Source organism: Salmo salar, chromosome ssa06 (genome assembly GCF_905237065.1).
Source record: "Salmo salar chromosome ssa06, Ssal_v3.1, whole genome shotgun sequence".
In the NCBI taxonomy this organism is placed as follows: Eukaryota; Metazoa; Chordata; class Actinopteri; order Salmoniformes; family Salmonidae; genus Salmo; species Salmo salar.
In genome coordinates, this window is record NC_059447.1 from 90253221 (window position 1) to 90265449 (window position 12229).

Consider the following 12229-nt stretch of genomic DNA (forward strand, 5'->3'; position numbering starts at 1 on the left):
CATCCGTTTGGTCTTTCGTTGACCTCCTTTACGGTTGCGGCGCTATTTAGCCCAAACTGCAGTAGTATTACTAGCGGTTGCGCATGTTTGTTTCGGCTAGTAGCCATGGCTCGGTTCGCTACCCTGTTGCTTTTACCGGTTCTCATTGAATCGGTATTATCAATTTCTTTCTTTTTACCGGTAAATTCAAGGAAATGTTTACGGGAAGAGATTCACAAAGACGTGCTCGTCACGGGGGAGTATGAAGTCAGCGACCAGTCTAACACAAAAACCAACCTGAAGGTGAGTTTGATGCTGACGACTAAGCTAAGCTAAGCTAAACTAACTAGCTACTAACTGTTAACAGTGAAGGCCCAAACGCAGTTTGGTCATATCATTTTCTGACGAGAAGTGACTTAAAACAATACGTGGAAATGCAACCGTATTTATATAAATTGCTATCCATAACAGCTGGCTAGCTAAATGTCTTGTTGACAGCTGCTGTTATCTTGTTAGCTAACGTTAGCCTGATAGCTAACGTTAGCCTGATAGCTAGCGGTAGCCTGGTTGGGCCTGTGACAGGTCCTTCCTGGTTCTTTCTCTTTTAAATGGGTTTTGATTGAAATAGCAGAATTGTACTTTTTTTTTTAATCAAACGAAGTGTGTATAATATTACATGTAACGGTATTTAAACGTAACTATTTTATTTCAGTGTTTAGTATCTGTTGAGTTGGTGAACGTTCAGGATGTTACACGTCAGTCTTAACTCCCCCCATCCACTCTGTGATACGTGTAGCTAGCTACTTAGCTAGCGATGTTAGCATGCTGTAAAATCTTGCTCATGAGGATGTCAATAAAGTGGATGCAGAGTTAAAATAAGACTTGACAACTCATACAAATTATAATCATACAAGTCTATAATTTTGCCTTACTACATGGACAAAGTTAGCTGATGTTATGTGAGAGAGTTTATAATTACACTCCATTGGGTAAACGTTGCCCGTTGCAACACTCATGCACCAGCTGTCAATACACGTGTTGTATTTTCTGCCTTTTTATGTTGTTGTACCATCACCTGTGTTTTAACGTTAGATCACAGACTCGTCGGGACACATCCTATACTCAAAGGAAGGTGCAACGAAAGGGAAGTTTGCCTTCACGACAGAGGATTATGACATGTTTGAAGTGTGCTTTGAGAGCAAATCGCCCATGGGTAAGTCAAAGTGAATAGTATTTATTTTGTGGTACTTAAAGTAATGGTAATCCTTAACCTAGATGTTTGCAAGGAGCAGGCATTGTTCAATGCAATTGATAGCCTAACTGCATTACACCACAAGTAGTGGGTACCCATCTGTTCTGGATTTCAGGCTATAGCTGGCCAGCACATGCAACATTTGAGTCAGGGTTCTGAGAACATTACTCTGTTTAAACAGTTAATGGAGGCCAGTCAGTCAGCAACCAATAAGTGAATGAAGAGGCAGGGGATAAGTTAGGACGGGATAGGTTTATAGCTGGGTCACATTCAGTACCCAAACTCTGTTAAATGTATCAGATAGAAATGTGAACATTGTTTGTTCTACGTAGCATATTTCTATCTGAATGAAACAAAACATTGTGTCCTGCCGAACGCGGTCCATGTGACTGGAAGGAGTCCTTCCAACATGTATTATTGCTTGCTGTTATTGAATGAGCTGAGTAAAGCCATCCATGCCTTGTAAATAATGTTTGTTCTGTCACCCAGGAACTGGGAGGATCCCCGACCAGCTCCTTAATCTGGACATGAAGCACGGAGTGGAGGCCAAGAACTATGAAGAGGTGAGTCGCTGGTACTGCTGCTGGTACTGCTGCTGGTACTGCTGCAAAGTGAAACTGAAATGCACGTACACTTTTGCACCATTAAGGGATTGCTTCTTTGCTTTGCAGGCCCAGTGTCTAGGAAATGTTAAATGATAGTTGAAATTGTTTAAAGAAGCCCCTCTGCACATTGGTCTGGAATAGTATGACTTGTTAATTTGGTGCCAACATTTTGGTATGGATTTAAGAAGCATTTCATGACATTTTGAGGGACAAAATGTTTAATGTAAGGTGCCGCCACAAAAAAAAAAAGTAGAAATAATTTTGGGGATGGCAGAACGTTTCCTTTCAAAAAGGTTTATGCGAGTTAAGTACGTCGGATAAAAATGTCACGACGGGCCTGATGGAAACAGCAAATTTCACTGTAAACATTCCAAATGTCGACAAAACAATATATATATATTATATAGCGTGTATATATATATGCTAGACAAGGTTGGATTTTTTGTTCTTGTGTGTCTGTAAAATTAATTCTGAGTGAAATGGCGGCGGAAACGTCTCTATGCGCAAATATTGATATAATAACGAAATATTGAAGTAAATTTGGAGTCATGCGGATGACATGGTGTGTGGTCCTCCCACTACGACTCGGGGGAAAGGCATGCAGTTTATTAGACTACGGATTAAATAAATGATGATGAATTTCACAAGATGGTGAAAGTGCACGGTGAGATGATCGAGGGTCTTTTTCTGGTGATAATCGATGGCTGGCTGCCATTTTGACAAATAAAAATGATATGGCTCTTTTGTCCATAATAATAATCTCATGTATTGTAGGTAGTTTATCCGCACTGTATCAGTGAAGCTGTTGGCTAGAGCGCACATGCCAAGACCAGAGTGGGCACATTCGCTATATAACGCAGTAGAGTTAAATTAGATAGAAACCCATTTAACTTGTTTTTTAAATAAAAAAATAATTGAATCACTAAGTTATTTTTATGTGCACTACGTCATCACGCACAGCTTTTCATCTGCAAAAAAGTCAGTTTAATGGAAACATGGTTGGAAAAAATGCTCATTGTTTTTAATGTAGATTTTTTTGAATATTTGCGTGAAATCTGTCGTCATTTGGATGTAAACCTAGCTAATGTAAAGTTAACGGATATAAAGTCACAAAAAGTTAATGCAGATATACAATATATTTATAAGATCATCTTCTTTGAGAACTAACAACCACCAAAATAAAAACTAGACAATCTAAAAAATGAAACAGAAAAACAAATGTAATGGCATGGGGCTGATTGTTATGATGATCGTGTCACTGGGCTAGTATTAGAACATGGTGTGTTGGCCCTTCAGAAAGTATTCAAACCTATTGACTTATTCCACATTTTGTTGTTAGTCGGAATTCAAAATGTATTAAATAAAAAATTCTCATCCATCTACACACAATACCCCATAATGACAACAACAACAAAAAATGTTTGGGGGGTGGAAAATGTATTAAAAATGTACATACAGAAATAGGTATTCACACCCCTGAGTCAATACATGTTAGAATCACCTTTTGGTAGCGATTACAGCTGTGAGTCTCTTTCTGGGTACTTATCTAAGAGCTTTGCACACCTGGATTGTACAATATTTGCACATTTTTATTAAAAATTATTCCAACTCTGTCAAGTTGGTTGTTGATCATTGCTAGACAGCCAGTTTCAAGTCTTGCTGTAGATTTTCCAAGTAGATTTAAGTCAAAACTGTAACTCGGCCACCAGTGCTTAAAATGAACATCTGCCAAATGTGGGTAGATTTTGGCGGGTAAGATGTCTGTTTCACCAGCCATGTTGGTGGGAAGTCAGGGCTCTACTGTGCGATCATTTCACTCGCATTTGTGAATAAAAATAAATAAATAGTGTTGCAAGATCAAATTTATAGTAACATAAATGCTGCGGTAGCTGTTTTCAATGTATTTCCGCTGTTTTGTTTCACAGCTGGTATGTCAATCGCCCAAAGTCAAAGAACTAGGAATCCTATATAGCCTATTCCACCTCGTGCTGCAACACTGCCTGGCTGGGGGCTGTGCACACCTGAAGAGCTGAGTGAAAGATTGATTTTTAGAAGCGCTGCGCACAGGCATAAAAATAGCTTTAATTTACTTGAAACGAAAGTGAGACTTTGTCCTTGTTTCTTGGCAATTTACATTATTTTGTTCACACGCTAGGTTGTTTTTCTACATTTGAGTTTCAACTGCTAGAGAAGAGAAGACGGCGTTTCTACTAGTCAGACTCTATCTCACAGGTACAAACATGACTGGAGTCACATTACCACCGTAACCTTAAAGGGGCAGGTGAACATTTTGGGGGGGTTAAAAGACCCAGATCACAAAAGATGAAATTAAACAATATACCACATTACTTCTTACTAGTAATACATTTATTGTTTTTAGAAACATTACAAAGCATGTTCATCTGTTTTTGTGTGTTTTGTTGGTGTAATTTTAGTGGGCCAAAAATATTTTGGCTGGTAAAAAGAATCAGTGGCTGGTAGATTAAAAAAAAATTAAAAATCTACTTCTCACAGTGGCTGGTGGACCAAAAAAAGACAATTTGATTCCCTGTCGGCCACTCGGGAATATTCATTGTCTTCTTGGTTAGCCACTCCAGTGTAGATTTGGCTTTGTGTTTTAGTTCATTGTCCTGCTGAAAGGTGAATTCATCTCCCAGTGTCTGGTGGAAAGCAGACTGAAGCAAGTTTTCCTCTAGGATATTTCCTGTGCTTAGCTCTATTCCGTTCCTTTAAAAAAAACAAAAAAACTCCCTAGTCCTTAACGATGACAAGCATACCCATGAAATGATGCAGCCACCACCATGTTTGAAAATATGGATTTGCCCCAAACATAACACTTTGTATTTAAGTCATAAAGGTAATTTCTTTGCCACATTTTTTTGCAGTATTATTTTAGTGCCTTATTGCATGTTTTGGAATATTTGTATTCTGTACAGGCTTCCTTCTTCTCACTCTGCCATTTTAGGTTAGTATTGTGGAGTAACTACAATGTTGTTGATCCATCCTCAGTTTTCTCCTATCACAGTGATTAACCTCTTACATCTAGACGTTACGCTAGCGGAACACCTGCTCCAATATCCAATGATAGGTGTGGCGCGAATTACAAATTCCTCAAAAATACAAAAACTTCAATTTTTCAAACATATGACTATTTTACAGCATTTTAAAGACAAGACTCCTTTATCTAACCACACTGTCTGATTTCAAAAAGGCTTTACAGCGAAAGCAAAACATTAGATTATGTCAGCAGAGTACCCAGCCAGAAATAATCAGACACCCATTTTTCAAGCTAGCATATAATGTCACAAAAAACAAAACCACAGCTAAATGCAGCACTAACCTTTGATCTTCATCAGATGACACGCCTAGGACATTATGTTATACAATACATGCATGTTTTGTTCAATGAAGTTCATATTTATATCAAAAACCAGCTTTTTACATTAGCATGTGACGTTCAGAACTAGCATACCCCCTGCAAACCTCCGGTGAATTTACTAAATTACTCACGATAAACGTTCACAAAAAACATAACAATTATTTTAAGAATTATAGATACAGAACTCCTTTGTGCAATCGAGGTGTCCGATTTTAAAATAGCTTTTCGGTGAAAGCACATTTTGCAATATTCTGAGTAGATAGCCCGGCCATCACGGCTAGCTATTTAGACACCCACCAAGTTTAGCCCTGACCAAACTCCGATTTACTATTAGAAAAGTTTGATTACCTTTGGTGTTCTTCGTCAGAATGCACTCCCAGGACTGCTACTTCAATAACAAATGTTGGTTTGGTTCAAAATAATCCATAGTTATATCCAAATAGCGGCGTTTTGTTCGTGCGTTCAAGACACTATCCGAAGTGTAAATAAGGGTCATGCGCACGACGCATTTCGTGACAAAAAATTCTAAATATTCCATTACCGTACTTCGAAGCATGTCAACCGCTGTTTTAAAATAAATTTTTATGTCATTTTTCTCGTAAAAAAGCGATAATATTCCGACCGGGAAAGCGTGTTTACGTACAAAAGAGAGAGAAAATAAAAGCATGGGATCCTCTCGTGCACGAGCCTGAGTCTCATAGTACTGTGACTGGCCACTATCCAAACGCGCTAATGTTTTTCAGCCAGGGGCTGCCTCGATATCATTCAGCTTTTTGCCGCCTTCTGAGAGCCCATGGGAGCCGTAGGAAGTGTCACGTAACAGCAGAGATCCCCTGTATTGGATAGAGATAATCAAGAAGGCCAAAAAATGGTCAGACAGGGTACTTCCTGTACAGAATCTTCTCAGGTTTTGGCCTGCCAAATGAGTTCTGTTATACTCACAGACACCAATCAAACAGTTTTAGAAACTTTGGAGTGTTTTCTATCCAAAGCGAATAATTATATGCATATTCTAGTTTCTGGGCAGGAGTAATAATCAGATTAAATTGGGTACGTTTTTTTATCCGGCCGTAAAAATACTGCCCCCTAGCCATAACAGGTTAAACTCTGTAACTGTTTTAAAGTCACCATTGACCTCATGGTGAAATGCCTGAGCGGTTTCCTTCCTCTCCGGCAACTGAGTTAGGAAGGACGCCTGTATCTTTGTAGTGACTGGGTTTATTGATACACCATCCAAAGTGTAATTAATAACTTCACCATGCTCAAAGGGATATTCAATGTATGCTTTCTTTTTACCCATCTACCAATAGGTGCCCTTCTTTGCGAGGCATTGAAAAACCTCTCTGGTCTTTTGTGGTTGGATCTGTGTTTGATAAAATAAAAAACATTATACTTTGACATTAATGGGTATGGTGTGTAGGCCAGTGACACAATTCATTTTAAATTCAGGCTATAACACAACAAAATGTGGAACAAGTAAAGGGGTGTGAATACTTTCTGAAGGCACTAGAGTAAACACTGCACACACTGTTCTGCTGACTTGTATTGTGAATTGATAATCCACTCTACCCACACCCCACACATACTGATTGAGCCCGAAGCTCATGCGTGGGTTGGAGGACCAGCTACTGGTGTCTGTGTTAATGTGGGCATGCCTATGTGGGTGAATACTGTACAGTACATGCGTACTTAGCTACGTCAACGTGTGGTGTTAGAGTAGAGTCTAGTTGGCAAGGAAACCAGGAAGTGCAAGTTGGCTAGAATCCCTGTCTTGTCTGTAACCAACGCAATGTCCTGCTACTTTGACGTCTGTCTGGTCCGTCTGGTCACCTGGTCTGTCTGGTCAGCTTGATGTCACTTGTTCTCTTTTTTTTTTTTTCTTACGCCTCGACCAGACCGACAACGTCATTGCGTTTTGGTAAACCAAAAGTACATCATTTCCAATGGAATACGGCATCGTTACAAAGTTATTTAATTGGTTGAGAAATGTGATTTTCCAGTTTTTCTGACATCCTCCATTCGTGTGTGTATGTATATATTTGAAATTGCCCTAGCCAAAATACAGATTATTTTTTTTTCAATATTGTCCTGATCCAATTTCTTTATAATCTCAGCAAAAAAAGAAACGCCCCTTTTTCAGGACCCTGTCTTTCAAAGATAATTCGTTACAATCCAAATAACTTCACAGATCTTAATTGTAAAGGGTTTAAACACTGTTTCCCATGCTTGTTCAATGAACCATAAACAATTAATGAACATGCACCTGTGGAATGATCGTTAAGACACTAGTAGCTTACAGACGGTAGGCAATTAAGGTCACAGTTATAAAAACTTAGGACACTAAAGAGGCCTTTCTACTGACTCTGGAAAAATACCAACAGAAAGATACCCAGGGTCCCTGCTCATCTGTGTGAACGTGCCTTAGGCATGCTGCAAGGAGGCATTAGGACTGCAGATGTGGCCAGGGCAATAAGTTGCAATGTCTGTACTGTGAGACGCCTAAGACAGCACTACAGGGAGACAGGACGGACAGCTGATCGTCCTCGCAGTGGCAGACCACGTGTAACAACACCTGCACAGGATCGGTACACCTGCGGGACAGGTACAGGATGGCAACAACAAGTGCCCAAGTTACACCAGGAACGCACAATCCCTCCATCAGTGCTCAGACTGTCCGCAAAAGGCTGAGAGAGGCTGGACTGAGGGCTTGTAGGCCTGTTGTAAGGCAGGTCCTCACCAGACATCACTGGCAACAACGTCGCCTATGGGCACAAACCCAACGTTGCTGGACCAGACAGGACTGGCAAAAAGTGCTCTTCACTGACGAGTCGCGGTTTTGTCTCACCAGGGGTGATGGTCGGTTTTCGCGTTTATCGTCGAAGGAAGGAGCGTTACACCGAGGCCTGTACTCTGGAGCGAGATCGATTTGGAGGTGGAGGGTCCGTCATGGTCTGGGGCGGTGTTTCACAGCATCATCGGACTGAGCTTGTTGTTATTGCAGGCATTCTCAACGCTGTGAGTTACAGGGAAGACATCCTCCTCCCTCATGTGGTACCCTTCCTGCAGGCTCATCCTGACATGACCCTCCAGCATGATAATGCCACCAGCCATACTGCTCGTTCTGTGCGCGATTTCCTGCAAGACAGAAATGTCAGTGTTCTGCCATGGCCAGCGAAGAGCCCGGATCTCAATCCCATTGAACACGTCTGGGACCTGTTGGATCGGAGGGTGAGGGCTAGGGCCATTCCCTCCAGGAATTTGCAGGTGCCTTGGTGGAAGAATGGGTTAACATCTCACAGCAAGAACTGGCAAATCTGGTGCAGTCCATGAGGAGGAGATGCACTGCAGTACTTAATGCAGCTGGTGGCCACACCAGATACTGACTGTTACTTTTGCCCCCCCCCCCCCTTTGTTCAGGGACACATTATTCCATTTCTGTTAGTCACATGTCTGTGGAACTTGTTCAGTACATGTCTCAGTTGTTGAATCTTATGTTCATACAAATATTTACACATGTTAAGTTTGCTGAAAATAAACACAGTTGACAGTGAGACGACGTTTTTTTTTTATTTTTTTTTGGCTGAGTTTATATGTTTTAGCTTGTAGCTTGTGGGAAGAGAAATTCTGTAAAACTAGAGAGAGAGGAGGGCTAAAGCGTTCTGCATACCAGACCGATTGCACTGTTCCTGTTGAACTACTGGGAAAACTGGCACTGCTACAGCGCAGCTCGACAGTGACATCTACTGGACAAACTTCATCTAGAATTTCCTTATTTATAAATGTTCATCCCTTTCCTGCTGCACTATCCAACGGAACAAGTTGAGATCCTAAATCCAATCCAATAAACACCTACCAGTAAGGGATGAATTGTGGCGTTGAATTGTTTTTTTGATTGGCGGTTCTCTCGTCCACTCAGATCGCCAAAGTGGAGAAGCTGAAGCCCCTGGAGGTGGAGCTAAGGCGACTGGAGGACCTATCAGAGTCCATCGTTAATGACTTTGCCTACATGAAGAGGAGGGAGGAGGAGATGAGAGATACCAACGGTAAGAAGAGCACAGTACTGATGGTAGTACTTCCATTTACTAGTCTGACATGGACCTGTGTTGTGTGATTGTGTGAACTCAGTCCGTCCATTTGAGAAATCTTCCCTTGACCATCAATACATGTTTTATGCAGAATTTCAAGTTATACATGTGATCATTCTGATGTACAGTCTTAGCTCATCGTCAACACATTTTTTACATGACATTACTCATTATCATCTATATTTCTAACTCTGTTCTCTGTCTTCCAGAGTCCACCAACACACGCGTCCTGTACTTCAGCATCTTCTCTATGTGCTGTCTGATTGGCCTGGCCACCTGGCAGGTCTTCTACCTGCGACGCTTCTTCAAGGCAAAGAAGCTGATTGAGTAGAGAGGCATCACCACTATACCCAGGGGGAGCAGCCGATGCTACCCGATCAACCTTCACCCTCCTCGGACTAGCTTCAACAAAAACTATGGCTTTGTCCAAAATGACACCCTGTATAGTGAACTACTTTTGACCAGAGCCCCATAGGCTGAAGTTTTTACCGAAACCCTGTAGACTCTGGTCAAAAGTAGTGCGCTATACAGGGAATAACCAGGGCACCGTTTCGGACCTATCCAATAATGACAAAACAAAGGGTTGAGCAGAACTCTCTACTAGTTTCGGTGGTGTGAGAGGGCACCAAGGGGTAGCCTATTCTCTGAAAACTATATACACCTGGGGCTCATTCAGCAGAGTGAAATTATTATTATTATTATTTTTTTTTAAAGGTACAGGTAGAATGATACACAGATTTATCTTCAGAGAGCGAAAATATTCCATGTGTTATTTACATTTCTCAGATTGTCATTTAATGTGTACAGTTTGATTTGGAGTTATGCCTTTTTTATTTTGTTGGGATGAATGGTTGCCCCCTTGAGAGAACGTCTATGGCCCTTTATAGTGTTGTACAAAGTCTTGGCCATGCCAAGCGAGCTATAGGCTATAGTGTGCTGTGTGTCGCCAAAGGCACCCTATTCCCTATATAGTGCACTACTTTTAACCAGGTCCCATAGGGCTCTGGTCAAAAGTATTGCAATAGGGTACCTTTTGAGATGTACCTTTATATTGTTGCCCTTTTTAAGTGAAGCCTTTTATGAACAGCAGGTGGAATGTGGTATAACTCAAAAGAGAGAAACTATGGCAACCACTGAACTTCTGTGCTTTGTCGGTTAATTCATTTGAATACATGTTTGGTAACTACATTTTGACAGCGTCTTTTAGTTTGTTTTGATTTTGTAAATGCTATCGCAGGGCAGGTATTTTGAGGGAGAGGGTTTCATAAGTTATCAGGGAATGACTGAATGGTTGGTTGGTTGTCTTAAATGTCACCCTATTCCATATAAAAATGCATTGGGCCCTGGTCAAAAGTAGTGCACTATTTAGGGAATAGGCTGTAATTTTGGATGCAGTTAAATATCATTTTGAAAACTAGGTCATTTCTAGAACACTTGTTGCTAGTTCTTAAGTTTTTATTTTATTTTAAGATATACAAAATATAACAGCCACACATCTACATTGCCATCTGAATGTGTTTTTAAGCCAAGTAGAAGTTCCCTGTATGAATTACCCTTCTTCTTTTGAGAACCCTTGAATCATCTGGCTATTAGAACCTGACCCACAAATGCATGTCAAACCTGACAGTATACTATCATCAACATCAGGATAGTACGATTGTACTGCCATTTTACATGCCAGCTTTGCATCGGTGGTAGTTTTGTAGTAACATGGAAAATATCCTGACTCTTCCTGGAATGTGTTCCATTTGGGTAGGCTAGTGTTTTTTTATTTTTACTGCAATTTCAGGGGAAATGATTTGTTGCTTTAGCCTGGTCCCAGATCTGTTTGTTTGACAACAGTGACAATTTGGAGTTGGCAAAGCAAGACAACACAAACAGATCTGGGACCAGGCTATTGCTTATTGATTTTTTTGGGGATCGATTTCAAATTACAAACACTTACATCCAAGATCCTAGCCTGAGTGCCACTCTTTGTGCTATCATGGCAACTCTTTGTCAGGTTTTGCGTGATGAGGACGGCAATGGAGTTAGAGTACAAACCGATCTGCGACCAAGATCCATCCAACATTCTTTCTGAGATAATTATGGGGTCTGGGTTACATGAGGGTTTGGAGTTGGTTAAAAGATATTCCAACAATTTTTTTGTCACTGTTATTAAGCTACTGCATTAACCAATTATGTGGGGTACATCATTTTTTAACAGTGAACATTTGCTATGTTTTCAGTCAATGATTTCTATGGTGATATCAATTTGGAAAAGGTTTGTGTTAGGCTTTTATTCAATAAAATATTGGATGGATATAAAAAATAAATAAAAAAATGTTGCTTGGAATTTTGTGATGGGATGACCAAATGACATCCACGCAGCATTATCACAGAACAATGAGCCAAATATTTCACCGGATGTAAAAATGTGAAAAATCCAGTTGGCGTTTCCACTCACTACCAAATCTGGTGACGAGAGGAAGCCAAGTGTCCGGCAGTGGGTTTTGGCCTACATTCTGCATGTTCTCATCGATTTAAACATTTTAATTCCATATAGCTTTGTTTCCAAAACTAAAATATGTAACAGTGGAGCGCATTTTGTAGACTTTGCCAATGTTTCTACAAAGAGCGTTGTTTAGAAAGAGTGCATGGGCGAATTGAGTTACTGCACAAGCACTTCACAGGGGAGGAGTTCCCTAAGGCACCAACAGGATCTCATTAGCTCCTGCTTGGCTCTAAAAATCTTTGTCATTATGGCATCTTCATAAATGGATCATATATTATTGTATTAAGGTTACACTAGTACTGTCTACCTGTTACTGTCTACCTAATAATATACAATTTTTATGAATAAATTATGAAATCTATGAAAACATTGCATGATGTGGGTTTCTAATCATTTGGTCCAATCAGCATTGGACTAATATAATGACCCGGAAGC

At 40.4% G+C, this 12229-nt stretch overlaps 1 protein-coding gene across 1 annotated transcript; it reads left to right on the top strand.

Annotated features, from left to right (window-relative positions):
• Positions 1 to 12166, top strand: tmed10 (transmembrane p24 trafficking protein 10). The gene is made up of 5 exons (XM_014206155.2): positions 1 to 282; positions 1072 to 1192; positions 1721 to 1794; positions 9132 to 9258; positions 9510 to 12166. Exons 1-5 carry the CDS (start codon positions 106 to 108, stop codon positions 9629 to 9631), a joined length of 621 nt encoding a protein of 206 aa, XP_014061630.1. The 5' UTR covers positions 1 to 105; the 3' UTR covers positions 9632 to 12166.
• The last annotated feature ends 63 nt before the right edge of the window (positions 12167 to 12229 follow it).

Excerpts from the sequence above, each read along its gene's own strand:
- tmed10 (XM_014206155.2), top strand. The coding sequence starts at position 106 with ATGGCTCGGTTCGCTACCCTGTTGCTTTTACCGGTTCTCATTGAATCG. Across the intron at positions 283-1,071 it reads ACACAAAAACCAACCTGAAG|ATCACAGACTCGTCGGGACA; the intron begins GTGAGTTTGATG and ends TTTTAACGTTAG. Across the intron at positions 9,259-9,509 it reads GGAGATGAGAGATACCAACG|AGTCCACCAACACACGCGTC; the intron begins GTAAGAAGAGCA and ends TCTGTCTTCCAG.